General features: G+C 36.2%; 5 protein-coding genes and 1 non-coding gene across 18 annotated transcripts in view; 3 read left to right on the plus strand and 3 right to left on the minus strand.

Moving 5' to 3' along the window:
• Positions 1–1,391: 1,391 nt before the first annotated feature.
• LOC120075667 (U-box domain-containing protein 45-like) lies at positions 1,392–6,955 on the plus strand. Of its 9 annotated transcripts, none has more exons than XM_039029266.1 (7): positions 1,392–1,663; positions 1,837–1,939; positions 2,544–2,640; positions 3,476–3,661; positions 3,861–3,968; positions 4,158–5,233; positions 5,935–6,955. In XM_039029266.1, exons 3-7 carry the CDS (start codon positions 2,590–2,592, stop codon positions 6,749–6,751), a joined length of 2,238 nt encoding a protein of 745 aa, XP_038885194.1. In that variant the 5' UTR covers positions 1,392–1,663; positions 1,837–1,939; positions 2,544–2,589; the 3' UTR covers positions 6,752–6,955. The 9 variants fall into 9 exon arrangements, with proteins under 9 accessions (XP_038885194.1, XP_038885195.1, XP_038885198.1 ...); XM_039029265.1 differs by lacking the exon at positions 1,837–1,939 and adding an exon at positions 1,794–1,836 and having other exon boundaries at positions 1,393–1,663; positions 4,062–5,233; XM_039029262.1 differs by having other exon boundaries at positions 1,393–1,663; positions 4,062–5,233.
• Positions 6,956–7,225: 270 nt separating this feature from the next.
• Positions 7,226–7,298, plus strand: TRNAK-CUU. Its single transcript has one exon. It is a non-coding gene; the product is annotated as a tRNA-Lys (tRNA).
• A 553-nt stretch (positions 7,299–7,851) lies between these two features.
• Positions 7,852–10,248, minus strand: LOC120074981 (myelin transcription factor 1). Of its 2 annotated transcripts, none has more exons than XM_039028107.1 (3): positions 9,869–10,248; positions 9,689–9,731; positions 7,852–9,105 (listed from the first exon to the last, which is right to left on the minus strand). In XM_039028107.1, exon 3 carries the CDS (start codon positions 9,102–9,104, stop codon positions 8,040–8,042), a length of 1,065 nt encoding a protein of 354 aa, XP_038884035.1. In that variant the 5' UTR covers position 9,105; positions 9,689–9,731; positions 9,869–10,248; the 3' UTR covers positions 7,852–8,039. The 2 variants fall into 2 exon arrangements, with proteins under 2 accessions (XP_038884035.1, XP_038884034.1); XM_039028106.1 differs by having other exon boundaries at positions 9,689–9,776.
• A 1,841-nt stretch (positions 10,249–12,089) lies between these two features.
• Positions 12,090–15,627, minus strand: LOC120075624 (nucleolar GTP-binding protein 1-like). The gene is made up of 4 exons (XM_039029190.1): positions 15,533–15,627; positions 15,332–15,394; positions 12,729–14,777; positions 12,090–12,356 (listed from the first exon to the last, which is right to left on the minus strand). The coding sequence occupies exon 3, from the start codon at positions 14,767–14,769 to the stop codon at positions 12,739–12,741; it is 2,031 nt and encodes a 676-aa protein (XP_038885118.1). The 5' UTR covers positions 14,770–14,777; positions 15,332–15,394; positions 15,533–15,627; the 3' UTR covers positions 12,090–12,356; positions 12,729–12,738.
• A 6,773-nt stretch (positions 15,628–22,400) lies between these two features.
• Positions 22,401–23,120, minus strand: LOC120076085. The gene has a single exon (XM_039029864.1). The coding sequence runs from the start codon at positions 23,118–23,120 to the stop codon at positions 22,401–22,403; it is 720 nt and encodes a 239-aa protein (XP_038885792.1).
• Positions 23,121–25,557: 2,437 nt separating this feature from the next.
• The window catches only part of LOC120075294 (probable pre-mRNA-splicing factor ATP-dependent RNA helicase DEAH4), a 32,816-nt gene continuing 31,461 nt past the window's right edge, over positions 25,558–26,912 (plus strand). For 3 of the 4 annotated variants that reach the window (XM_039028528.1, XM_039028526.1, XM_039028527.1), the window contains exons 1-4: positions 25,558–25,903; positions 26,087–26,179; positions 26,284–26,388; positions 26,569–26,786. In XM_039028528.1, the coding sequence (XP_038884456.1) occupies positions 25,704–25,903; positions 26,087–26,179; positions 26,284–26,388; positions 26,569–26,786 (616 nt within the window). In that variant the 5' untranslated portion in view covers positions 25,558–25,703. Of the gene's footprint in view, positions 25,904–26,086; positions 26,180–26,266; positions 26,389–26,568; positions 26,787–26,912 lie in introns of all 4 variants that reach the window. The other variant, XM_039028530.1, reaches the window with a different exon arrangement.

Consider the following 26,912-nt stretch of genomic DNA (forward strand, 5'->3'; position numbering starts at 1 on the left):
TTCTTTTTATTTTTTTCAGGACAAAATTTTTGTACATTTCTTAAGGGCACCCGACTTTTTGAATAATTAAAAAAGCCGTCTCATAAAACAAAAGTCCCGCTCTGACAGATATTTGTTAATTTATTTTTGGCATCGATTGCTTCACTTTTTTTGTGTTTGCTACATTTATTTTATTAAATTTATGTTCATTTTTTTGTCGAGATAATTACTTGGGTTAGAGTTTTAAATATTCAAACTTTAGAAAGGACGAGTTATATTTTCAAACGAGTCATTTCATTTCAGTTTTTATTTTTAAAGCCAATTTTAGTTTCTTAGTTTTAGTTTTATTTTTTTTCTTAAATAAAACTATTTTCATTGTCCAAACATAGAAAATGGACCTTCCTTCTTTCGTTGATTTCACTCTCGACTTGAATTATATATCCAAAAAGATCCGAGCGAGAAGCAGCCAGATATAAGAGAAGGAGCAAAGCAACTCGACCGAGAGGGAGAACTTTTCCTCTTGTTTCCTTTTTATGTCATATTGGGAAGAAACGCCCTTGATCAAACAAACTTTGAAAAAGATAACCATCTTAATTTTATTGACTAAAAGAGATGACATTTTAGTTATTGTTATTATTTTGTTACCTAAAATTCATTTACTCATATATATTTCAATAACATAGTTAAAGTGAGTATGACTCACTTGACGTACTAATATGTTGGCGACCAAGAGATTAGTAATTTGAATTCTCATATTCTTATTATAATATTTTGATACAAATATTTAAAACCGTATTATTCACTTATCATTTTTTGAATTAACGTTATTCGTCTATTAAATAATTAATAACATGATACCATTAAAAAATAAAATGATAACTTCTAAAGGTTTTTTTTAAAAAAATAAAAGAAAAATAGCACATGACTCATGGTCAAGTTCAAGATTAAAAAAAAAAATTGAAAGGTATTAAATTAAATACATAGGTGGAGGAATCGAATCTTTAATTTTGATGGTACAAATATTATGTGAGTTGTACTATACTCACTTTGACATGTTTTTATTTAAAACTGAAAATTCAAATATCTACTATAAATTCTACAAAATCATGAAAGAAAAAACGTTAATTCCATATAATTAAAAATAGTAAACATGATCCTAACTCAAGAACTCCTAAATTTGAGGTTAGATCCCTTTGAGGTCATCTAAAAATAGATAATTTGGATTTGCGCTCCACAAGTTTGAACTTATAAAATATAAAATAATAACTGAAAAAAAAAAAAACCAATGACAAAAGTACACGAACTACTATTATTTTAAGCCAGTTCATGAAGCAAAATAGGGTATAATTATAAATGAAAAATATTATATTTTATTATTTTATTGTTGTTTTTGTTTTTTCAACCGTGTTTTGCCATTGGGAAGTAAAAGGCATAAATCCTCTTTTCCTTTCTCTTTCTCTCTCCGTTCCGAGAAATCTGCTTACCTATTTTAAACATTTTTTTTAATTTAAAAAAAAAAAAGAAAAAAAAGAAAAAAAGTATTTGCTTGTATGTGAGGATGCGTATGATTAATGAAACGAAAATGTTTCGATCATAGGGAGCCTCCGATTCTGTTTGTTTCCTGAGAAAATTTGTGATTAATACTATTTTATGAAAGCCTCCGTGGTTGGTTCTGTTTTTTCTGGTACGTTTTTTTCTGTTTCAAATCTAGTTTTCTTTACTCTCCATCCCCTGATTTTCCCATTCTCTTACCTTCGATTCTTTATTATTTTCCATTTTCCCTTTTCCAATTCGTTTCATTCATTTTCGTTAAGATTTCTGGCTGATCGTTCTTTTCTACCGGTTCCTGTAATCCAGGTTTGAATTGGATTGTCTACTTCTTCGTTATTTTGAATGATTTTGTGCGATGGTTGTTGTTTCTGCTAAGATCTTCGTCGAGGAAGTCGTTTTCGGAATTCTTGTATGTACATATTTTTTTTTTTCTGATTCTGAAACTTTTACTGTTTTGGAATACGTTTCTGTGTAGATACCGTTTGCGAACCTTCAATTCGAGATGATTGAAAATATGTCTAAATCAGAATCTGTTTCGTCTATTATCGCGGTCTCGAGTTGTTTGTTAATTTATGTTTAATGTTTCCCTCTCAATTTTTTGTCTCGTTTAGAGTTCGATGAAATGTCTAAATCAATCAGTGTTTCCCTAATTATTCGTCATTAGAGAGATAATTGAGTAGCTATTTTATTATCCTGTTTCTTTTTAATTATTTACGTTCCATCTTCAGATGATGTTCTGTGCGTTTCGTTCATGCAACTTAGATAAAAAAAAATTGAGGTGTAGGACAATTTTTATGCGCCTTAGTATTTTGTGGCGTCTCAGTTTCAATTATTAGAAGGGTTTAGGTTGACTCATAGGCTCTCTAATTTGCTTGTGAATAAAAGTAAAGGAGGATTTTGTTAGCTAAATCAATAATGGTGTGCTTTTATTATAACTTTTTCTTTTGTGTCTGTAATCGTTGAAGAATTTCATTTGCCTTCTAAAATTGTTTTATAATTATCTCGCAATGCAGATGACATAGGCGTTCAGTATTGATTTTAAAACGTTGAGCTTGTACCATGGATATTAGTGAGGTTGAAGAAAATTTATTTGCTGCAAGTGATGCCAAGGTATGTAGAACGGAATAAACTTTAAGGTTGTATTGTGTTAAAAAATCTTCATTTCATTCAGCAAGAGAAAATAAGTTAATACGTCGTTGATTTTCTCTTTGTTCCCTTTCGCCCATGGTATTTTACTTCTGATAAGGTTTGCCTACTTTTCTTAAGCTACCTTTAAACACTCGAACCCTTCTACGTTCTGACTAGCGTGATTTTATCTTCTCTTCTGTTTTCATGAACCATCTATATCCTTTTGTTGATCCTGCAATTGTGCAGTTTATTGTTTATTTACCCCTATATTGTTCTGTTAATCTATGGTGGTTTCGCAAATACTCTTTTAGAGTGTGTTTGACCCAAGGAGTTACGAACTAGGAGTAGTGAAGTAGGAGTTTGTGAACTCCACTCCTTGTTTGGCCCAAGGAGTTGGTGGGTTCTACTACTAAAAAAACATCAATTTTATAGTGGGCCCCAAGAGTTCACAACTCCTTACTCCTTACTATTCCACTCCTTACCCCAAACACCCCTTAAGGAATCAAGAGCTGGTTGGAGTTGGTTGTGGTTGAATACGTATTTACATGTATCATTTGTTGTATGTGTTGGGTTCATGATGACCTGAAATTTCTTACACTGTTTTCTATGTTAACAACAAATCTCGCCTTCAAAAAGTGTGGTTGGACAACTGAGGGGTAAACGTTCAGTTTATTGTAGAATGATTTTTTATGTTGTTCCATGTGAATTGCCTGTGCAGACTTTTTTTTTTTTTTGGGTTGTTTTATTAGAAGTTAATACTTCAAAATATTGATAATATGGCACGAGGTAAGTAATCTAGTCTTGTCCTTTATTGTAGCTACATGGAGGAATGTGCAAGACTCTTTCTGCCATATATTGTAAAGTACTATCAATTTTCCCTTCATTGGAAGCTGCACGACCTCGGAGCAAATCTGGTATCCAGGCATTATGTTCATTGCATGTAGCACTAGAAAAAGCCAAGAGTACTCTCCAACATTGTACAGAGAGTAGTAAACTTTACTTGGTACGATGATTGTATCCCTTAAGTTTTCCTAGTCAGGATTGCTGTCTCTATGGTTGTTTAGAGCCGCTAATCTCATACAAAGCACTAACTTTCAACCCTATTGATGATGAAGTTGTTATGGTGCTTTTCTGTTACTACTTTATGATGCTGTTTAGCGCCTTAAAATTCTGGTTCTTAACATATCTTTTGTATGTTGTAGGCCATAACTGGGGACTCTGTCCTGTCAAAGTTTGAAAAGGTAAAAAAAGCTCTACAAGATAGCCTTAAACGTGTTGAAGATATCGTTCCACAGTCAATTGGATACCAGGTACCATAGCCTCGAGTTTTTCTGAGTAAATCTTATTAGGGAATATTGCTTGAATATTGTGCTTTGTCAACATCCTTCTAATTCGTGTGTCAGGTTCAGGAGATTATGAAGGAACTGGCCAGTACTCAATTTTTCCTGGATCCTTTAGAGAAGCAAGTTGGTGATGACATTATTTTATTGCTCCAACAGGGACGAACATTTAACAACACTGTTGACAACAATGAACTTGAGGCTTTTCACCAGGCTGCTATTAGACTTGGAATAAACTCCTCAAGAGCAGCTCTTGCAGAAAGAAGAGCACTAAAGAAACTAATTGACCGGTCTCGCACTGAAGAGGACAAGAGGAAGGAATCAATTGTAGCATATCTTTTGCATCTCATGAGGAAGTACTCCAAGTTATTTAGAAGCGAGGTACCAGATGATAACGATTCACAGGGTTCTGGACCTTGTTCACCCACTGTTCAGAGCTCTCTTGAGGACAGTGGAGCTGGTGGAAATGGTCAAGCCTTTGAAAGGCAGCTAACAAAGATTGGTTCTTTTACTTCGAAGCCAAAAAATCGCAGATTGGAGCAGATTCCCCTTCCACCTGATGAGTTGAGGTGTCCTATATCATTGCAGCTTATGTATGATCCGGTCATAATTGCTTCCGGGCAAACATATGAAAGGATTTGCATTGAGAAGTGGTTAAGTGACGGCCATAACACCTGCCCAAAAACTCAACAAAAACTCTCTCATCTTTCATTGACACCGAATTACTGTGTTAAGGGCCTGATTGCAAACTGGTGTGAACAGTATGGAGTTCCTGTTCCTGATGGGCCTCCAGATAGTCTTGACCTCAATTACTGGAGGCTCGCGTTATCTGAAGAGTCTCTAAATGTGTCGCCTGTGGACTCTGTTGGTTCGTGTAAGTTGAAAGATGTTAAAGTTGTTCCACTAGATGAAAATTGTGTAACTGAGGAGATCAAAGGAAATTTAGTGGATGACAAGTCTGCTGAAGACCAAGAGTCCAATATAAATATGCTTGCTAGGTATGAACAGTATTTGAAAGTCTTAAATGAGGAATCTGACTTCAAGAAAAAGTCGGAGGTTGTGGAGCAAATTAGACTGTTGCTCAAGGATGATGAAGAGGCGAGGATATATATGGGAGCTAATGGATTTGTCCAGGGACTTCTACGCTACTTAGAGATAGCTGTGCAAGAACAAAATACCAAGGCTCAGGAAAGTGGAGCAATGGCTCTTTTCAACCTTGCTGTCAACAACGATAGGTATGTAGCCTTCTTAATCCTTTTGTCTCAATTCTAGAGACCATGGACAATTTTTCATTGCTATTTTTATATATACTACACCTAGCATATCAGTAGTTTGCATGTATTGGAGTAGTACAATGATTTTCACTTATGCTTCTTTTTATTAGGTAATTACCTTTACTTTTTGTGCAGTGAAAATTCTTAATTAAACTATGCAAGCTATTAAAAATCATGCAGTTCAATTATTAAAGAAGTACGCCATTTTTATAGTTTCTTCATGAGCATAATCCTATATTGTTCCAAAGCCTTCCTCCACTTAGAAAATGTGTAAGACTAGATATATTTAACAGCGTTAACCAGTAATGATTGGAATGAAAGGAAAAGGATGGGGAACACAGAAATGCTTCAGATGGTTTTGGTCTTTAACTGTTCAGTTTATTTTAGCTTGGCTCTGTACTTTTTTGTACTTCCACAGTTTCACTATTGCTATTCAATAAATAGATATTGTCTTTTAGCATAGAAGGTTGACTAAGGAAAAAAATCCCTTTAATTAATTCAACAAAAGTAATGCTAATTATTGAAGCTGACCATTGTGCATTTTTACATGGACTTACTTTTTTGTGTAATACCGTCCTTTTTCTTAGCGAATGCAGTCCTCTTGATCTAAAATGATATTATGATGTATTATATATGTGATGTTTGGAAGTATATTTTCTCAGGAACAAGGAAATAATGCTGGCAGAACGGTTGATTTCATTGTTGGAGGAAATGATTATGAACCCAAATTCCCATGGATATGCAACGGCCCTCTATCTCAATGTCTCCTGTCTGGAAGAAGCAAAATCTATTATCGGCTCAAGTTGTGCGGTCCCATTCTTGACTCAACTCCTCCATGCCAATACCGAAACGCTATGCAAGCTTGATGCACTTCACACACTTTACAATCTCTCAACTGTGCCCTCCAATATTCCCAACCTGGTTTCTTCTGGAATCATCAAGGGACTTCAATCCCTTCTTGCATCCCGTCTCGATCGAACATGGACCGAAAAGTGCATAGCCATCTTGATAAATTTGGCTTCAAGTGAATCAGGTAGAGATCAAATGTCATCTGCTCCAGAACTTATCGGTGGGTTGGCTGCAATATTAGACAATGGCGAACCCATTGAGCAGGAACAAGCAGTGGCTTGTCTCTTGATTCTGTGCAGTGGCAATGAGAGGTGCAGTGAGATGGTCCTTCAGGAAGGCGTAATTCCTGGGTTGGTGTCAATGTCTGTGAACGGGACAGCAAGAGGTAAGGAGAAGGCTCAAAAGCTTCTGATGTTGTTTAGGGAGCAACGACAACGGGAGTCACCGCCACCGACACCGACACCGACACCGACACCAATACCGACACTGATCGAGCGATCAGAGAGTAGTGGGACATCTATGCCTGTGGCGGAATCAAAGCCACTGTGCAAGTCAATCTCAAGAAGAAAAACAGGAAAGGCTCTTAGCTTTTTATGGAAAAGCAAAAGCTATTCAGTGTACCAATGCTAAAAAAGCTCATTGGTGTTGTAAATTTAATTTTATTTTTCTTCATTTTTTTTTTTTTTGGGCGGGGGGGGGGGGGGTTTCGTTTAATCTGAAAGATGAGATGTACAGGCCAGGTGTAATTAATTCGTGGAGTTTTGGCTTCTAATTTCCAGAGTCATTTGGTGATAGAAATACAAGCACCCATTTATCTCAAATTTCAGCCCTCAATTAATGATTCCAAAATGAGAACAAATATCAAACACCAATACATTCACAGATTGAAACTGAATTAACACCATTTTCTTCATATCATTCTATTACTTTTTAATTCCTATAAGTTCGAGTTCAAAATCGTGAAATTGGTTAAAATATCTTTCAGAAAAAGGAATCTGGGTACCTTTTTTCACTTCCAAATCTTTTAGCTTAATGGATTGGGTCGGGATATTGGTTTTTAGTGTATTAACATTTTATTAATTTAAGAGTGATTTATCCCAATAAGCCCGTCTAGCTCAGTCGGTAGAGCGCAAGGCTCTTAACCTTGTGGTCGTGGGTTCGAACCCCACGGTGGGCGCTCTTTTTTTTTTTTTTTTTCCCTCTCTCTTCCAATCTCCCTTATTTTATTATTTTATTGCTAATTGTTTTGAAACATGATTATTATTGTTATTTTTATCAAGTTTGGTAAAAAAAATTGGAAAAAAAAAACTTGGGTTGTTAAACATGTTTAAAACCACTTTTGGGGTTTTTTTTTGGGTTACATAGTCCCTGAAAATTAATTTACAACTAATTTAGTCATAGTCCCTGACATATATCTTTATTTTCCTCGCGTTTCAATTCTAGTTTACAAAATAATAATAATAATAATAATATTGATTGGGTGTCAAATGAGAAATATTTGTATATGTTTTCCGCTATGGAAGTTAGGTTCGAGGACACCTTCGACTCAAAAAAGAAAACAATACAATAGTTTTTCCAATCTTGATCATTTAAAATTCTCGATCTCGAACTCAAAAATGTTTTTAGAAATACCTATTATTCTCGATGATAACAAATAGAGCTGAACTGAATTGATCTTCTTCCAAGTTTAGAAGTAAACAGAAGGGCATCAAATCCTATTATTCTCAATGATAATGATAATGAAACAAAGGAATTAATTAAAATCTGTTATGATTCACAAACCTCAAAACTTTTGTAAAATTAAAAAGACCAAAAACAATTCCATTTATACAGCATCAAGATTCTATATACAAAATATACAACCTCCTTACAAAAACCCAGTTTTGCAAAGAACACAAACCTTCAAATGTTGAGAGTTTCAGAGAAATGAAGCTGAACGAGGCATCATGTTTCCTTGCCCCCTTATTGTTGGTTTCATCAGCCAAGCAGTCTCAAACAACTCCAAAATCTCCATGCTTCCGTTGCTTCCCTTTTCACTTTCATAATCCATTAGCCCTTCTTCTTCTTCTTCTTCTTCTTCTTCTTCCTTCTCCTCCTTCACTCTTGAATTCCCTTCATCTGGAATTTCTTCATTTCCTTCTGTTTTTTCAACAGATTCTTCCATTCTAATCATCTTGTTCTCATTATTCTCATCCTTTTTGCAGCTTTCATTGTCTTCCACTACTTCTATTCCCTTCTCCACTTCCTTAGAATTGCCCTTCTCATTGTTTTTGCAGTCTTCTTTATCATCCATTTCATTTCTTGTTCCCTTCTCCACTCCGTTAGTGCTCTTTTCATTCTCTTTGGAATCTTCATCCATTTTCAGAACTTCTTTACAAGTCCCCTTCACGGAGTTAGATTTCATTTTCTCATCCATGGCAGCTTCAGCTTGTTGTGTTTCAGATACAGATGAAACAATTCCTTCTGAGCAGCATTCAGATTTATCAGTTGATTCAGATTTACGACCCTCTTTGTAGTTCATATCAACCAAAATTTCCTTCTCTCTTGTTCCATCTCTCCCCCAGTTCATTAGTATGGTTATCATGAACTTGAGCAAAGAGATGGCGTGGGTCACTGTCCAATCTAGTAACAGAACCTGGTTGAAGCAGGGAATCTCGTCAACAGCATCGTCAAATTTTGATGGAAAAGTTTCGATCAGATGAAGAAGATGGTCAATCTTATCAAAAACGAGTTTGAATGGAGGAAAAATCTTCTCCAGAATGTTAGCGATTGCTAGTAAACGATCATCAATGAAGGAGAGGACCAATAAGCACTGATATTGCAGGACAAATATCAAAGGCTTCATAAGCTTGGCTATCCGGACCATCTTTCTTGTTATTGAACCCAACCGTCCATCAAGATTCTGAGCTCTCGAGCAGGTGCTGTGGGCTACGGCCAGAAATGAAACCACACAGGTTTGCAGTGGACGTCGTCTAGAACTCATCCTGTAGATTAAAGAAAAACACAAACAAAAGTTTTCCAAGCTCAAGAGAATAAATAGATAGAAATTAATGCCAAGTACTTTGTTGGAAAGCTATTCTCAAACTAATTTCACTCTCATCTATTTTTTCTTCGAGCAATAACAATCTGTTTGCGATGCGAAAAGAAACATAATGCTTAAGAAAGCAAATTCGAAGATAATTCCTGTAATTTCCTACCATCAGTTCATCGATCATTAAGTTCTTGTACTTAATTAATTAGACCGTACATCTGAAAGGCAGCAAAAAAATGTTTGACAGAAGAAAATAAACATGCTAATTTTGCTAATAAAAATCACCGTATAAGATGATTCGTTAGGTCAGCCTCAAAGTAGAAGACAAAGGAATTTTGTCGATTTAACCGATTCCGCGAAATTAAGTCAAATAACTTCCAAATTGTACTTGAAAGAAAACAAAACCTATTTGAATGCTCAAACAGGAGACGAGACTTTTTAATCGATTCAGTCAATTCAATTCTTCTCTTCATCACTTCAAAATAATCGACGAACAAGATCATCACCATTCGCGTTAGAGTTTGAAGGTTTCTTACCTTGTAAAAATCTCCGCGGAAATCCTCAATCACCTCAGAGAATCTCCAAATCGCAAAAACAGACCCGATCAAGATTTGCTTGAAATCACTTCGCATCAAATGAAGAGAGAGGAATTGAAACTCGAATTCTCAGAGGATTCATGTGGTTACCAAAAGAGTGTTTAATGGCAGGAGAGTTACCTCGATGGCGCGCCAACAGAGGAGAATTCAACGGATGGGAATGCGAGTTCATGGAACATGAATTTGCAACCAAGAACACCAAGAAACGCTTACCGCGACCAAATGAAATGGCGGATTCACCATTTAAGCGGAACAAACCGTCTCTGACCGAAATTCTCTCTTCTTCGTTGTTACCATTTCCCTCGCACTCTTCCCTATTCAATGTTTTTCTCTCACTTTCACTCTCTCTCTCTCTCTACTTTGCACAAAAAATTTAGGAAAATTACACAAAATAGCCCAAAACAAAAGTCTTTTCTATCAACGACCTCTTTCCAAAAACGTTCAGATGAAGATGAGAGACGAGGAGAGAAAACGGAAAAAACCTGAGAGCAAAATCGCACAATAAGAAAGGTAAATGAAAAGTGTGAAACATCCTTCGTAAAGGTGTCCGAAGAGTTTTTAAAATTGGGGGTAAAATTGGTATTTCACATGGCAAAAAGTTAGTCATAAATAAGTTTTTAGGAAGAGGCTATTCATTGAAAAAAAATTTGTTTTTGGGCCATTTAGTGAATTTTACCAAGAATTTATGATTATTTTTGCACAATTCATTATATGAGTTTGAAAATTATTAATTTATATTCTAAACTTCCGAATTTTTATTGGATTTTTATCAAAATAATAATGGTCAAATCCGTAATTTTAAAAAACCAAAACCAAAAATCCAAATACATATATAAAATAAAATCTACTTTTTGCTAGTTTTCAAAACTTACATAATTTTAACAAAATTAATCGAGAAATGAAGAAACTCGCGATATTGTATTTATAAGCTCAATGTTTAAAAGTCAAAAAGTGATCTAAGAAGACGTTAACTTTTGACATTGTGCCTATATTCGGTTTGTTAATAGTTTCTAATCATTTAATGTAATATTTTGTGTCTAAATATGTAAAAGTGGCTAATCATCGGCTCTTATTTAAAAGTGATTTAATTATCTATGGATTTTTTTCATATTTTTATTGTAGTGAAAACTTATGGCTAGAAATACAACCGTTATGATCAAAATAAGCATAACTCAATCGACATATAATATGTATTCTCAAACAAGTAGACCTACATTGTGATGATTTTATATTTTTTTTGTAAAAAGAAAATAAAAATTATTCACTAAGATCCTATGAGTAAAAGTATAAAGATAAAGTCAGAGTAAACTAAATGTGTTGAATTTTTTAAATTTTTTTAAAAAATGAAGATGAATTGAGACTTGACTTGAGTGACATTGGCATTTTACTTGTATATAGAAAGAAAAAGAAAATATTCTCCTTTCTCTTTCATATCATCCAATTCTGTTATTTTCAAACTACTAAAACAAATTTGTCAATCATTACATTACAACATACTTTTGTATTTCTTCCCTTAGTGCCATTTTCTCTTAGATGTCATTTTCATATTTGATCAAATGAATGTATTGACTACTAGGATCTCAAAGAAGTGGCAATTTTAAACAAGTTAATTTCCCAAATAGGTATTTTTGAAGTTCCATGTGTATTCTTCTTCTTGTAAAATATTTAGCCATTATTAATAATGCATACAAGGAATTGTTCGTTAAATATTAAGCAATTATTTGGTTCATAAATCATACATGTATTATCCATATTTAAAAAGAGAAAATATCAAACTTAATACATAAGTTTATTTAAGAGTTGTTTTTAAATATATGACAAAATTTTATAATTATCGATGATAAACGAAGTCTATCATCGTCTATATCATTGATAATTTTACAATTTTGCTATATATTATAAATATTTTCAATAATTTTATCATTTGAAATAATTTCCCTTTATTCAAAGATTTGAAAAAACAAACTTAAATTATTATTTCTTTATTTATGTAGTAAATAAAAATTGCATAAATATTTATTATTTATATTATATTTTCTACTAGTAACATTTTGTAGTTTGTCTTTATACGTTTCATGAATTTTACCTATAATATATTGAGAAAGTCAAATCCATAAAAATATGAAAATATAGATCTACCAATTAAAAAGATAATACCAATACTAGCAAGGAGGTTGGAAAATGACGGAAAAGCTACCATTTAAATACGGTCACTCAAACTTTGGAGTTTTATAATCATTGCTTAACTACAAACGAAGTTGCTTTAAAAAGAGAGATGGAAAATCTTTATACGAATAAAATGGTGTATTATTTTTAATATAATTACCATGAAAAGAAGGCAGAAGAAAATAGAATTTTAATACTCTGCGGTCAAAAAATTTCTGGTATCATGTGAAATACCCCACTAACAGTTTTGTAGCAAGATACAAGACACCCAAGAGTAAAACATCTCAAAGATTTGAAATATAACCCATCATTCCAAATGGCGAAAAGAAAAAAAGACTACAAAATAAGATAAACTCTGTTTCCCAAGGCAATGCAGCAATCTACATCTTCATCAGACCTTTTACAACAAGAAAACACCTAAAAGGTTGCAAACAAATGTATCCTGCAAAAAGAAAACAGACACTGAACTTAAGACTATATGCATGATAATATATATATACACATATATATAAAAATAAAATAAAATTGAAGAAGATGTGCACTTAGTAACCAGTAAGATAAGAAGAAGAAGAAGAAATGTCATCTAGTGAAAGAATTCGCTTTAGGAGTCTACCCTAACCATGGAGGATTAGAAGATTTTCTTTAAAGTCATATCCATGAACAATCACGAAGTGAGTTAAGTTGTTGCGTGATATAAGAGAAAATCCAGAATAAGAGTGATTCATGATCCAAAAAACGCAAATAGACCAATGTTGAGTCTTCAGATTCTAACAAACGCATACCAAATTAAAGCAAGCAAAGCATAAGGATTTACCTCAAACATTTCAACGCCTGTCAGTTTTTCCAGTAGAACGCTTTCCTGAAAACAAGTGTTTTGGTTTCAATGTTGGGATTACCCTATCAGCCTCACCACGACGAGCGTCCTTATTCCTCTTTTTCACAGATTTCTTCGCAATCTTCAATGCCTTGACCTTTTGGACTGAGTCCTTGAATCCATCCCCAGGGGTAACCTCACTTGGTGGCCGAGACCTAGACCTAGATCTTGACAAGGATCTAGACCTCATACGCAACTTCTTACTTGGTGTTTCATCATCCACGTCCATAGAATTGTCGCCAGTAGCATCTCCCCTGTCAGGAGATCTCTCCCTCTTGCGACCTCGTGACTTACTACGTGCTCGGTTAATTGCCAAACTAGGATCCAGACCCAAGACCGATAGCTGTCTCCCCATTCTTTTTGTTGTATATTCCCGGTCTTTATCAAATTTCCTTGGTACAATGGGTCGACTTTCTGCAGTGCTCTTCTTGATCCTATGTTGTTGAATAAGCACACTTTTCTTTCTCCTGATCGCAGCCAAAGCTTCTTGTTCCTCGGGAGTCAATTCAGCACCATCCATCTCAAAATCATCCTTGGCTTCCTCTGCTTGACGATACCCTTCTTCTCTTTCCAACTCTTCAAGTCTAAATAAAATATCAGGATCGATGAAGTCAGACACATTGTGTCCATCTAGAATTTCAGGCATAATGTCTTCTTTCCATTCATCATTGGCTAAGATATAATTCTTCTTTAAACTGGCAGAATAGACACCGGCACCACCATTCTCTTCTTCCAAATCCTTCTCAGTTTTCCTAATTTGCTTCTCTGCAGCTTGTTTTGCCCTAGCTTCCAACACTGCCTCAGGTATGCATGGTGGTCTTTCCTTCTGGTCCCGAGGCTTTGGCATTGCCACATGAAGCCGATTCAAGCAATCCTCCATCCTTTTGGATTTAATCTTCAATTCTACCCTCTGATTTAATAATCTCTCGCAGGCAGCATTCTTAACTGCAATAACACCTTCCTCTGTCAAAGTGCTCATAGTAAGCAACACCCCCTCTTCACCTGTAGCCTCACCTCCTTGACCCATTACAGTTTTCATAGCTTCAGCCTTCATGTCCTGGACCAATTTCATATCTTCCTCTGATATACTATCCAGCGGCTGCAAATCAGTTTTGTTGCAGACAATAATCAATGGTTTGTTCATAAACAGAGACTTTATACTGTGAAAGAGAGCCGCCTGCTGAGCAATTGTATAACCACAAGACCCGGATATGTCTAAGAAAAACAAAACGGCAGCTCTCAAATGAGCCAAAGCAGTAATACTACACATCTCAATGATGTTACGGTCTTCAAATGGCCTATCCAAAATTCCAGGTGTATCAATAACTTGGTACCTCAAGTACTTATAGTCAGTGTGACCCACAAAGAGTGACTTTGTTGTGAAAGCATAGGGCTGAACGTCGACATCGGCTCTAGTAATCTTGTTAATAAATGAGCTCTTACCAACATTAGGATACCCACAAATTAAGATTGTTCTAGTATTAGGATCAATTGATGGAAGTCTTGCCATATGCTGTCTAATCTGCTCTAAGTAAGCCAAACTAGGCCCAATTCTCTTTATCACAGTACACATCCTTCCAAGAGCAGCAACTTTCAAACACTTGCAGCGGTAGAGTGAATCACCATATTTCAACAATTTCACATAGTCCTTAGCAATCTTGCTAATGAGGTTCCTTGCAGTGTTAACCTGTCCAAGAGCAAGCTTATAATGATCTTTATTATACAGAACATGTAGGAGATCACCATAAAAGGGATGGATGTCATCCAGCCGAGGGAATTCATCGATGATAGTAGAGAGCTTTTCATGGAAGTTCGTCTGAGTATATTTTACTTTCCTCATATAAAACTGGCGCAAGCGAGAAATGGCATAACCCTTGTGGACAACTGTGGGGGTTTGTCGCTGAGTACGGGACAGAATAATATCAATAAAATCCTTTCCATTAGGTACCACTGTAATCTTCTTGAAGTTATACTGCACCATTTTTTACCCTGCAACAAGAATTCCAGTAGTTCACATAACATTCAGAAAATAGTTCCCGTGTATCTAAAAATAAATAAGAAATGTATCATTTAAAAGCATAATATATGATAAATAAATAAGCAAATACTGCCACACAAAAACTTATAGCCTCCAGAATTACAATTGAAAGAAACCGTCTAGAAACTATAAGAAATCATAAGGATGGTTTCTAATTTGGAGTCTGTTTAATGAGCATAGAAATCACGAAAGTAAGGTAAGATTGGCATACTGAGATTCCCGACCAGCAAGAAGTTTGTCAGATATATCCAACATGATCAAAAGTGCACAACGCAAAATAAAAAATAATAATAATTAAAAAAAAAAACTAAAGCCTGAAAATTCAGATTTATTACCCAACAGCAACAAAATCACCAAAATAAAAAGATTATATTCCCTACAAATAACGTAAAATTTGTCGGATTCCGAATGTTCCTAAACCCGCGAAAATTTTCCCAGAAAATTGATTTGTTAGCTATGGGCAACAGAGAAAAACAAAAATCATACTCCAAAAAACCCAACAAACCTTGTTTTCTTCCTTTACAATTGATAGGTCAGAAAACTCAAATGGTAGATTCGATATCCTTCCCTGCAAACACAACAAAACAGATACGAAAACTACTGAAAATTAGAGAAACACAGCCAGAGATCTAATGAGTAAGGAATTGCTTTGCTGAATTTTAGTCAGTTAAAAGAGATTTCTAGAGAGTGAAGAAGGGAAGAATACCTAGCCGTATTCACCCCCCCGACGAGCCCAGGGAAACTGAAAGATGACGGCTGATGTAGGGTTTTAGGTGCCTTTATATATACTTTTGCTAAAATACCCTAATTTGTTTAAATAAGTTGTTTTTCATGGATTGCAAAATTTAATAGGATTTTAGAATAATTGTCAAGATTATCTTTTTGGTCTTCATGTTAGGAAGAGTATGTGGGAAAATTTCACAAAATGACCTAAAATCCAAAAAAATTTTTACCAATGTCCTCTTCCTAAAAACTTTTCTATCGATCTTTTGTCCATGCGAAATTCCAAAATTACCCCTAGTTTTAAAAAAACCTTCAGGCCGTTTGGTGAACGTACATCTCTACGAATGCTTTATAACGATAAGGTCTCCCTCCATTTTCGTTCATTTTCTGCTCAAAGCATTTCTCTTCGAAGCGTTTTCTCTCGATTTTGCTCCCGTTTCTCTCCGAAGTCGAGCACTCCTCGCAGGTTTCTCGTCAATCGTCTCTACGCACTTGCCATCGTCGTCGTGATCTGAAAGGTATGAGAGTCTTTTCCTTGAAGAATGCATGTCGATATTTGAGGTTTAACTATCTTTTAGGGTTTAATCGTGTGTTCGTTCGTAATCGATCCTTGAGAGAATACTAACCGATCGAATAGAGAATACTAAGCGAGCATTTAGAGAATATTAAGAGAACGTTTAGATATTACTAAGCGATCATATAGATAATACTAAGCAATTGGATTGTTTAGGTTATATTGTGTGATTGTTTAGCTAACTGTTACATGATCATTTAGACATTTGTTATGCAATCGTTTAGCTAACTGTTACGCGGCCATTTAGATATTTGTTATGTGATCGTTTGGCTAACTATTATGTGGTCGTTTAGATATCTGTTACGCGATCGTTTAGATATCTATTATGCAGTCGTCTATTTTTTTTTTATACGATCGTTTAGGTTTTGTTATGCGATTGTTTAGTTTTCGTTATGCGATTCTTAATTTTTGTTATGCGATTGCTTACTAATTCTTGTAATGTACACGATTGTCGTATTGGTAAGATGGCCTTCTCTGCCGATAAATATTTTCCTGCTACAATCGCTTGCCAAGTCCACAAAATTGCCCCTGTCATTAAGAAGAAAAAAAATTGACAAAATAACATATGAAACTGTATAGGCAAATGACCTTTGGTCCTCTTTTGGATATAGATCTTGTTTTCAATGGACAACTTTTGCACTATTTTCTATTAAGGAAGGTAGCAGATGTGAACCCATACGTTATTTCATTCAACATTCTAGGGAAGACGGTAGCATTCTCCCAATAGGATTTTAACATGATAACTGGGTTGTGGCCGACTAAGGAAACAGTGGAAAGAGAAACGAGTGGTGAAAGGCTGCGATAACTCATTCTTGGACCCAAGGACCCAAATGGAAAGAATAGTTATTATAAGGATGTGGAGATCACCTTCGAGAATTTCAAAGTTACTAATGACGAAGATGCTCTCAAGGTTGCATTGGCACTGTTCATTGAAATAGTGATGATTGGAAAATACAAGAAAACCCAGTTCGATAGCAATATATTTATGAAACCCGGATTTCAATTTCCCTACTTAAGTAGGAAATTGAGGGAATTAACTAAGTGTAAGTTAAATCTTTTGTTAAAAAGAAGGAAATTCTAAGTGTTTAAATAGATTTGTTTAGTAGCTTTGAGATAAGTTTTAACTAGTGAAAAATTGATTAAGTATAAAGCCAAAAAGAACCATGCGTTGGAAGCTAAGAAAGAAATGGCTAAGTATTTGACAATGCGTTGGCCTTATGCTAAGCGTTGGTGTGGTGTCATGCGTTGGCCATGAACATTTGAGAGGTTATTTGGGCGTTGAAAGAAGCTAAGGTATGGCCAAGAGAAAAGCTATGCGTAGGAAGGCATGCGGCAGCCAATGTCTTGAGAGGTTAACAAAGCATGCGACATCCTCAAGTGTGCACGTTCATGGGCACTGGGCATTGAAGGTGCGCGCATTGGAAGATCGTATAGTAATGAGCGAACGTTGGACGATCGTGTAACAAATGAGTGCACTGCACGATGAGGTAAGCAATCGTCTAGCAAATGTGCGGCGCTAAACAATGTGGTAGGTGATCGTGTAGCAAATGTGTGGAGCTAAGCGATGTGGTAGGCGATCGTGCGACACTAGACGATGCGGAGAGTCGTGCTATGCGATGGTCGATAGCGTTAAGTGATGAGGTGTTGGCACTGCACGATCGGCATCAGCGCTAGACGATGATGCTAGGTGATGGCGCTACGCGATGGACGTGGGCGCTAGACGATAGCAATGATGTGCTAGACGATGGGCATCAGCGAGATCTGCACGATGAACAAGAGCTGTGCGGTAGGCTATGTGCTATGCGATAGGCCCAGATGCTATGCGATGGGCTGTGCATTAGATGCTGAGCGGCGGCATTACTAGATGATGAGCTAGGCGATAGGACAAGCCATGGAGGACACATGGTGAAATGTCTTTGGGTCACTAAGGCTGGCGGTACATAAGGCTTAAGAGGTTAGTGTGCGTTGGTCTTGAGCAAGAGACTAAGGACATTGACGAGCAACAAGGGCATACTAGCATTGGTCATAGGGGATGCATTAGCAAGAGGCTAGACGATGGTAAGCTATACCATGAGGCATTGAGTTGAGACCTAACTTGACTCAAGGGTTGTTATGCATTGTAATGTTCTATGTGCCAAGGACATCCGAGGGCATGTGGCCGCATAGGATAAGTTTTGTGCAAATAATATACGTTGGAAGAGTGTTGGTCATAATCCTAGTTGACCGCATGAGCCAAGAGTAAGCCATGCGAGAAAGGAGGATACGCGACCAAGGACTTGCAATGTCTTGAGTTTAGTATGGCTCAAGTGATGTGTTGATAAGGAAGCCATGGGCTGGTGATGGTTAACCAAGAAAAGGTTAAGTTTAAGTTAGTAGGAGGTGGACTTCATGTAAAGGAAGTATGCATGAGGAAGACAACTCGAAGTAGAAGGTGGATGCACCAAGGAGCTTGCAAATCGAATTAGGTTGAGCTGGATGAAGGAGAAGCTAACACTTCAAGCTAGTTGTGGCAAGGAGCTGCATTGGCAAAAGGAAGAAGGGACGCTTGGACATACAACCAAGTAGGAGGTGTCGGTCTTGGAGAGACTTTGGACGCCTAGAAATAGAGCCAAGGACTTCTTTTCAGATCATAACTCAAATTCTCTTCAAATAACGTTAGGAAGAGTGTATGAAGGCTGATTTGGAGGAGACTATGTGTTGATGAAGGAATGCATGCATTGGTAGCAAGACCATGTGTTGGTCAAAAGGTTCCAAGAGGAAGAGATGTTGTCAAACAGGAAGGTCTATAAGTAACATCAACTTGGGATGAAGAGTTCTCCCAAATTACTTGTGCGTTTGGAGTGATTTCAAAGCCACTTAAAAGCTCTGAGAATCTAGTTTTCATGGTAGGCCTTCTAGAGAAAAAGCTTTGAGGAATTGGGCTGGAGAGTGAGGAAAGGACAAAAGGTTCGAGTTGGCGGGTAAGCTTGAGCCAGTCTTGAGGACTTAAGGATCTCAACCAAACCACGAGGAGTGCTGAGCTAAGATTTTAAAGAAAGCTTCATGAGAAATTCTATAGCGTGTTTGCAGAAGGAAGTATCTTGGAATGAGGAATAGAACTATGAGTAATCTAAGCTTTAAGTTCAATCTGGATCTTAGGGTTCAAAAGGGAGCCCGAGGTGATCAAGGAACTTCAAGAAAGAAAGGTTCCTAAACGACCAAGGTGAGTGACTAAATATTTACAATGTTTTAAAGAAACCATATTCTAAAGAAAGATATTTTAAATAAAGACAGTTCTATGTTTTTTAAAGAAAGTTGTTGTATGACTAGTTTTACTTGAAACTCGATACCGAGGGACATTTGAGAAGGTATTCGAGCAGCTCGATACTGAAGGTCAAGTTTTGAGAAGGTATCTGAGCAAAAGCACCTAAGGCATGACGACACTTCTTTTGCATAAGAATCAGTTTTCTTGTTTTTAAGTCACTTATCGGGCTAGCAAGCTCACCCCGTTTTCAAATGTTTTCCTTTTCTCTAGGTAGTGAAAGGTGAGAAGTTTCAGGGTGCTGCTAAGGTCAAGGTCTACCACAAGCCACAGTTACACTTCCGGAGGGTTTTAAGAGTGGTTATTGTAAACTTTGTAGTTAAGTCTTGGAGTTGTATAAACATTACGTTGTTGTAATAAAATGGACCTACTTAATCAGTTATTGTTATCTCTTTGACTTAAAGTTTAATAAGTGAAGTAAAGAGGTTCAGATGGGCAGTAGGTATCACAAAATGGTGGTATCTACAGTCCCTCACGCCTCTCCTCGGGCTCAGGAGGCAGGCTCGGGGCAGGGTATGACAATATTTGGAATTGTCGACGACCACGACGTCTTTGTACATTATGACTGATCTTCCCTCTTCTATGGACGTACATTGAATAGCATGGAAACTACCATACGTGGGAAGGAGGAGGCATACGATTCAAAGAAAGCAAAATGTGATCACCATGCCTCACATTACTGTATAAATGGACTCGTACTTGCTTTCCAAGTATGTACTTTTGTTTTTTATTCACTTAAATATGCATTGAACCTCTATATTATGTACGTGTAATAAAGTTTCCACATCGTAGATTTGGGCTTATGAAATTTTATCCACATAAAGTAAGTTCATAGCCACCAAAGTCAACAAGGATGGAATTTCTAGAATTCTTAGATGGACTCGTTCTCGTGCTCCATCTTATAAATCACTGAGCAATAAAGTTTTCCACCCAAAAAAAGTAAGTAACTGATCACTTATGACTTGCTCATTTGTTTATAGTTTCGTGCATTATGACTTTCTCATTTGTTTACGTACAAACTATTATTATGTCGAGACTTGTACCTAGCACAGAGGAGTTGAGGTACAAGGAGTACCGACTTGAAGGACTTAACATGATTCCTGTTGTTGGAGAAATGAGGATTAAAGGGGTTGAACACTCCATCGGCACTCGCGAGTCCTTTGGGGGACACGAGGAGCATGAACTCCATGTAGAGAGCTTTGTAAATGTGCAACGTATAGAGCCAAAACCACATATGCCGGTCAGACTAGCCAAACAGAGCCAAAACCACGTAAGCAATAAAAGTCCTCCAGACATTGTCATTCCAAAACGTACGAGATTCTTAGGGATGAAATAAAAGAAGTTCTGAAATATTTAGCGAACTTGACTACCATGGTCCATCAGATGAGAGATACATTTACTGTCAACATCATCTGATGGGCTAACAACTGAACGAGATAAAGATGATGGGCCATCGTTTTTGTGAGGTATGTATTTTTTAGAGATCGTATAGATTGTCTAAACAATAGTTTATATTTTCTATACGATCGTATAGATTGTTTAAATGATTGTATATATTGTCTAAATGATCGTTTATATTTTTTAGACGATCATCCATATTGTTTACACGATCGTTTACATTTTCTAGACGATTGTTTATATTTTTTAGACGATCATTCATATTGTCTAGATGATCGTTTACATTTTCTAGACGATCATTTAGATTTTCTAGACGATCATATAGAGTTTCTAAACGATTTTTACATATTCTTAGATGATCGATTACTTTCCCTGACAGAATAGTTCGTTTGATTTGTTCAGGATAGTAATAATACAATGGCTCGTCATGATGAGGGACCTCGTGACGATAATAATGGTGATGGTAACAATAATCAAGAACCTCATACTGATGATGCTCCCTCCATTTTGTTCATTTTATGATCGTTGAGAGAATACTGAGCGAGCGTTTAGATATTACTAAGCGATCAGATAGAGATTATAAGCGATCGTATAGAGAATACTAAGTGATCGTTTAGCTAACTGTTACACGATCGTTTGGATATCAATTATGCGATCATTTGGCTAACTGTTACGCGATTGTTTAGTTTTTGTTATACGATCGTTTAGATATCTGTTATGCGATCGTTTAGTTTTTGTTATACGATTGTTTGGCTAACTGTTACGTAATTGTTTAAATATATGTTTGTGTGATAGTTTAGTTTTTGTTACGCGATCATTTAGATGTCTGTTATGTGATCGTTTAGATATATGTTATGCAATTGTTTAGATTTTGTTATGTGATTGTTTAGTTTTTGTTATGCGATCGTTTAGATAAATTTGTGCTAAATTTATAGAATACAATTGGTGTTGTACATTTAACTATGCAAATAAATAACTAAGCGGTCGTTTAGATAAATTTGTGTTAAAATTACATATTGTACAGTATAATTGATGCTAAAATTACATATTATACAGTATAATTAGTGTTGTACAGAAAAAACGAAGTGAAAATTACATATGTTTAGTCTAGATGGATCAATGTCAGGTGTTATCAAAGTTTGTCTGCACGTTTTCTTGTTATGTCCTCTCTGGCCACATCGTGTACACCTGTGTATTTTTCGTGGCTCCTTTCCATTTGAAGGTATCCTGATGGTTTGACGTCGACCTACACTTGCTACTTCTTGCGGTGGTAGAATTGGTTCAAAATCTCCAACATTTCCAACATATGGTATTCAAACCCATTATTGACTGTGTCCGACTGGGAAGATTTGTTTGGTGTAAGCAGCAAGCATACACTCAACTGTAAACTATTTTACACATGATGTTTGAACATTCATGTTTCTTAGGGTCGCTACAGATATTGCATGGGAGCACGGGATCTCGAGGCAATTAAACTCTATACACGTACATGTTCGTGAACGAAGATCAACCAACCCCCTCAAATATCCATCGTCCACATTAAATTGTATGCATATCCACTAGAGAAACACGATATGTTCAATATATCAATTCTAATTCCTTAAGAATACTCATTGCGTAATCAATTACGATGTTTGTGCATGCCATTGCATGTGTACATCGGATATAGGACCAACCTTGTAACCACTCGCGAATATGCTCTAATAGCTTTGTGATTGATAGTTCTCGAGCATCTTTCAACACTCCATTGAGGCATCCTACTATATTTGTCATCATCTTGTCATATCTACGATGGACTTGATAAACCCTTGCCCACCGTTGTAATTCAACCTCCTCGAGGTAGGTCGTCACACCAGGATATAGATGGAGCTTAGCCCAATACATATGAAAGTCAGACATTCTATAAGCTTTCACCGCTAGGTAGAAGTGTGGGATTATGTTTTTATTATTGAATTTGTCAATCAAATTGTTCTGATTATGGTATATACACAGGGCATGAAATGCATCAGGGAATATACTTGCAGCAGCCTTTGCGGTTGAGATGTGACGATCTAATATAATCACTAAATTGAGAACGTCTCCCATCGAAGCCTTCAAACGAGTCATGAACCAAGTCCATGATGCATTGTTCTCACCATCTACGATACTAAAGATGATAGGATATATGTTGTTATTTCCATCGATGCATGTTGCTATTAACAATATACCTTTGTATTTCTCATGCAAATGGGTCCTATCAACAACGATCACTGAGCAGATGCAGTTTAGAAAACCTTTGATACACGGACCAAGTGCCATGAAGACGTACTTAAAAAGTATTGTCCGTTCTCTACTTCAACCTTAGATATCGTACCTGGATTTGCAAGCTTAAGTGCCTCACCATGTGCCCTAACAATAGCATATGATCCTTCTGGCGACCTTCGTGCATACATTAATCCGTACTATCTAGCGCGATAAGCCCGTCTGTAACTTATGTTCATTCCATAATCTCATCGGACGTCCTCAATTATATCCATTGGGTGGTAGGTTCAACCAACTTGTTCATATTTGGACTTGATCAAATGTCCAATAACCCAACTTTTTGCTTGTCGATGATTACCGGTTCTTATTTCAAAAGAACACGTATGTTCACTGGGATATTTCGTCATTTTGAATGAATCAATTTCTTTCCTTTTTTTTTTTTTTGCACGGACCCTCCACTTGCATTTCTCCACCGAACACCGGGTAGTTAGCAAGATCTTTGTTGACTTTTTTACACAGTAGTCAAAGTTCTTTCTTGTTGCAAATATAAATAATTTAATTAACAATTCATATTTCGAAAAGAAAATTTGACCGAACTTTATATCCTCGTCATTCAGACAGTCATGAGGTATTGTGATAAGGGTGTCATACGATGGGCTCTTTGATGGTATGGGTATATCAACAAATGGTTCGGTTGAAATGGTGGAATGGATTAAAACCGAAGACATCACAACTGGTGGAATGGGAGCAAGTGGGGTTGGAACATGGATGTTAGGTGTTTGAGAAGTTTGTAGTCCTGAAGATTGTCCATATCCATGTTTAGTATCGAATTGTGAAGTATATCTGGGTTCACTATTTCGACCAAACCAAGCTTCACTTCAGTCATCTCCCAAGTTACATGGCTCAATATGATAATTAAGTGAAGACATGGCATGAATTGGATTGGGTTGATCAGTTGGATTGCAGTGTTGGTACATATTGTTCGTGTGTACTCCATGACTTTCACAAGGTGTAATTGATACAAATAACGACATATGGGATATATCATTGCCTTCCAAAAAGAAGCTAAGATCTTCATTGTCGACTATGTCAATTGGAGGAGCCGGGACCAATAGATTGTAGCAACATTTGATGTGTATATCAAACATATCCGGATCGATATTTAGTCGTTGGTGCATCATACTTACCAATTCACTGACTGTTATATCATTTCCGACTTTCAGACATTTCATATGACCACCAACATGATTTCTTTTAGACTCATCCCAATCCCCACCAAATTGTACAAAGATGCAAAGTAGCGTTATTGATCTACAATGGGATAAACAAATCATTGATAAGTGAACGATCATTCATACATTACTATGCAATCGTGTATAAATTACTATGCGATCATGTATAAATTACTATACGATCGTTTATAATTTACTATACAAACGTATAGTAAACGATTGCATAGTAATGTATAAACGATCGATAGTAATGTAAAAACGATCGTATTGTAATTTAATGCTAAACGACACTTATATTGTAATGAACGCTTGTGTATATATTACTAAACAATTTGTTTATAATTTACTAAACGATCATGTATAAATTACTATACAATCGTATTGTAATTTATGAACGATCGTGTAATAATTTATTCACGATTGCATAGTAATGTATAAACGATTGCATAGTAATGTATAAATGATCATATTATAATTTAATGCTAAATGACACTTATATTGTAATGAACGGTTGTGTATATATTACTACACGATCATTTATAATTTACTAAAATTGTATAAAAATTACTATACGATCATTTATAATTTACTATACGACCGTATTTTAATTTATGAACGATCGTAGTAATTTATATACGATCGCATAGTAAACGATTGCATAGTAATGTATAAATGATCGCATAGTAATGTATAAACGATCGTATTGTAATTTAATGCTAAACGACACTTATTATGAAAGCGATTTGGGGAAAGAAATCGTAGATTGAATGAAGGGCTGAAGAAACCATTAAAAGAAGAAGAAATGTGGACTGAATCTGACGATGAAAGCGATCAACGAAGATGTTGGGCTAAAAATCTGAGAAAAAGCTGCGAGAGAATAGTGAGAGAACTTCGTGGGGAGTTCGACGACAGAAAGTGAATAATGAGAGTGACGTTTCATCCTCTTCAATGCTATTGGAAGAATATTAGTTGGGAATAAATGTTTTGGTGGAATGTCGGTGGTGTATTGAATGCACATTGTACGAATGATCGGAGAAATCGTTGAAGGAAGAAGAAATATAGTGCTCAATTGACATATTGTTCATATTATCAACCTCGTGGTTTTAGGTTCAATTCTTTCCCCACATTTTAATTACAATACCTTAAAAAAAAAAAAGAAATGTTGTATGTTCCGAAATCTTTTTAAAAATTAAGGGTAATTTTGAAATTTTGCATTGACAAAAAATCAAGGTAGAAATTTTTTTAGAAAAGGTCTTGGAAAAGTTTCTGGGTTTCGGTCGTGAAATTTTCCCAGTACTGTGATCCAAGAATAGAGGTAGCAGAAACTCGAATTCGTAATCTGGTGCCGCTTTCTTGCGATTTTACAAGTGTATACAAAGTTGAGGAGAGTACCCGAGTAGACTCAACAATGGCGCAGCTCCCAATTCTCCAATTCGAGGAGAAAATCATCGAAACAGTGGAGCAGAATCAAGTGATAGTCATAATTGGAGAGACAGGCTCAGGGAAGAGCACTCAGCTCTCTCAAATGCTCCACCGGAGAGGATACACAAAGTCCGGTATTATCGGGGTCACTCAGCCTCGCCGAGTTGCCGCCGTTTCTGTTGCTCGGTACATTCCTAATCTGTTTACTTTCTTGCAAACCGCGTCGCCTTTTGTTATAGGACTCGGAATCGTGTTGCTGTGAATGATGCAACTAGTTGTGTTTTATGAGGAAGTAATGGAGAGCATGTGTATGGAAATCCTGAATAAAAGTGATCAAATAGTTAATTTGTGGACTTCCTAAACTGGCAGACGAGTTGCAGAGGAGCTAGGCGTTCATCTTGGCGAGGAAGTAGGATACGCCATTCGTTTTGAGGACAGAACCTCAGAAAGAACTCAAATCAAGTAAGTGAAATATACTTTTGTGCGTTGAAGTTAGTGAAGTACTCTGTTGTTTTGTTTGATTCCAAGTTTTCTTGCAACTGACTGTAGGATTATAAACTGATCAGATACCTCACTGATGGAGTCCTCCTTCGCGAAAGTCTTTCTGATCCCGAGCTTGGTCAATATTCAGTCATCATATTGGATGAGGCTCATGAGAGAAGCTTAAATACGTGAGTTGCATCTCGTGAATACCAGTGCCTAGTCCCATCCTTACCTTGTTATTTGGCATTTCCTTCTCGTTGGTCCAACAGAGTTGTTTTCATGTTCTTTTGCTGTTTCTGGCACTCGCTCATTAGTTCTCCCATACTTGTACCTAAACAATGATTGCAACCTTTTTCTGATTTTTTCAGAGACACATTGATGGGGCTGATGAAACGTTTAATTAGAATGCGTAATTCCAACTTGAAGGTTCTTATCACTTCAGCGACCCTTGAGGGGGACAAAGTATCAAAATTCTTTTTCGATTGCCCTGTGCTGACAGTTCCTGGAAAGTTGTATCCTGTTGAGATACTGTATAGCAATGAACGTCCAAAGAGCTATATTGAATCATGTCTAAAAACGGCTATTGGTATGATCTCAATTTTCATCTACTTTATATCGTGATTTTAAATCTTATCCACGAAAGGGGTTGGTTTCTTACAATAATCATCCAGGCTTATTGTGGTCTAATTATTTTTTACATCCCCTGTAGAGT

The sequence above is a fragment of the Benincasa hispida genome, chromosome 4 (genome assembly GCF_009727055.1).
Source record: "Benincasa hispida cultivar B227 chromosome 4, ASM972705v1, whole genome shotgun sequence".
NCBI lineage: Eukaryota > Viridiplantae > Streptophyta > Magnoliopsida > Cucurbitales > Cucurbitaceae > Benincasa > Benincasa hispida.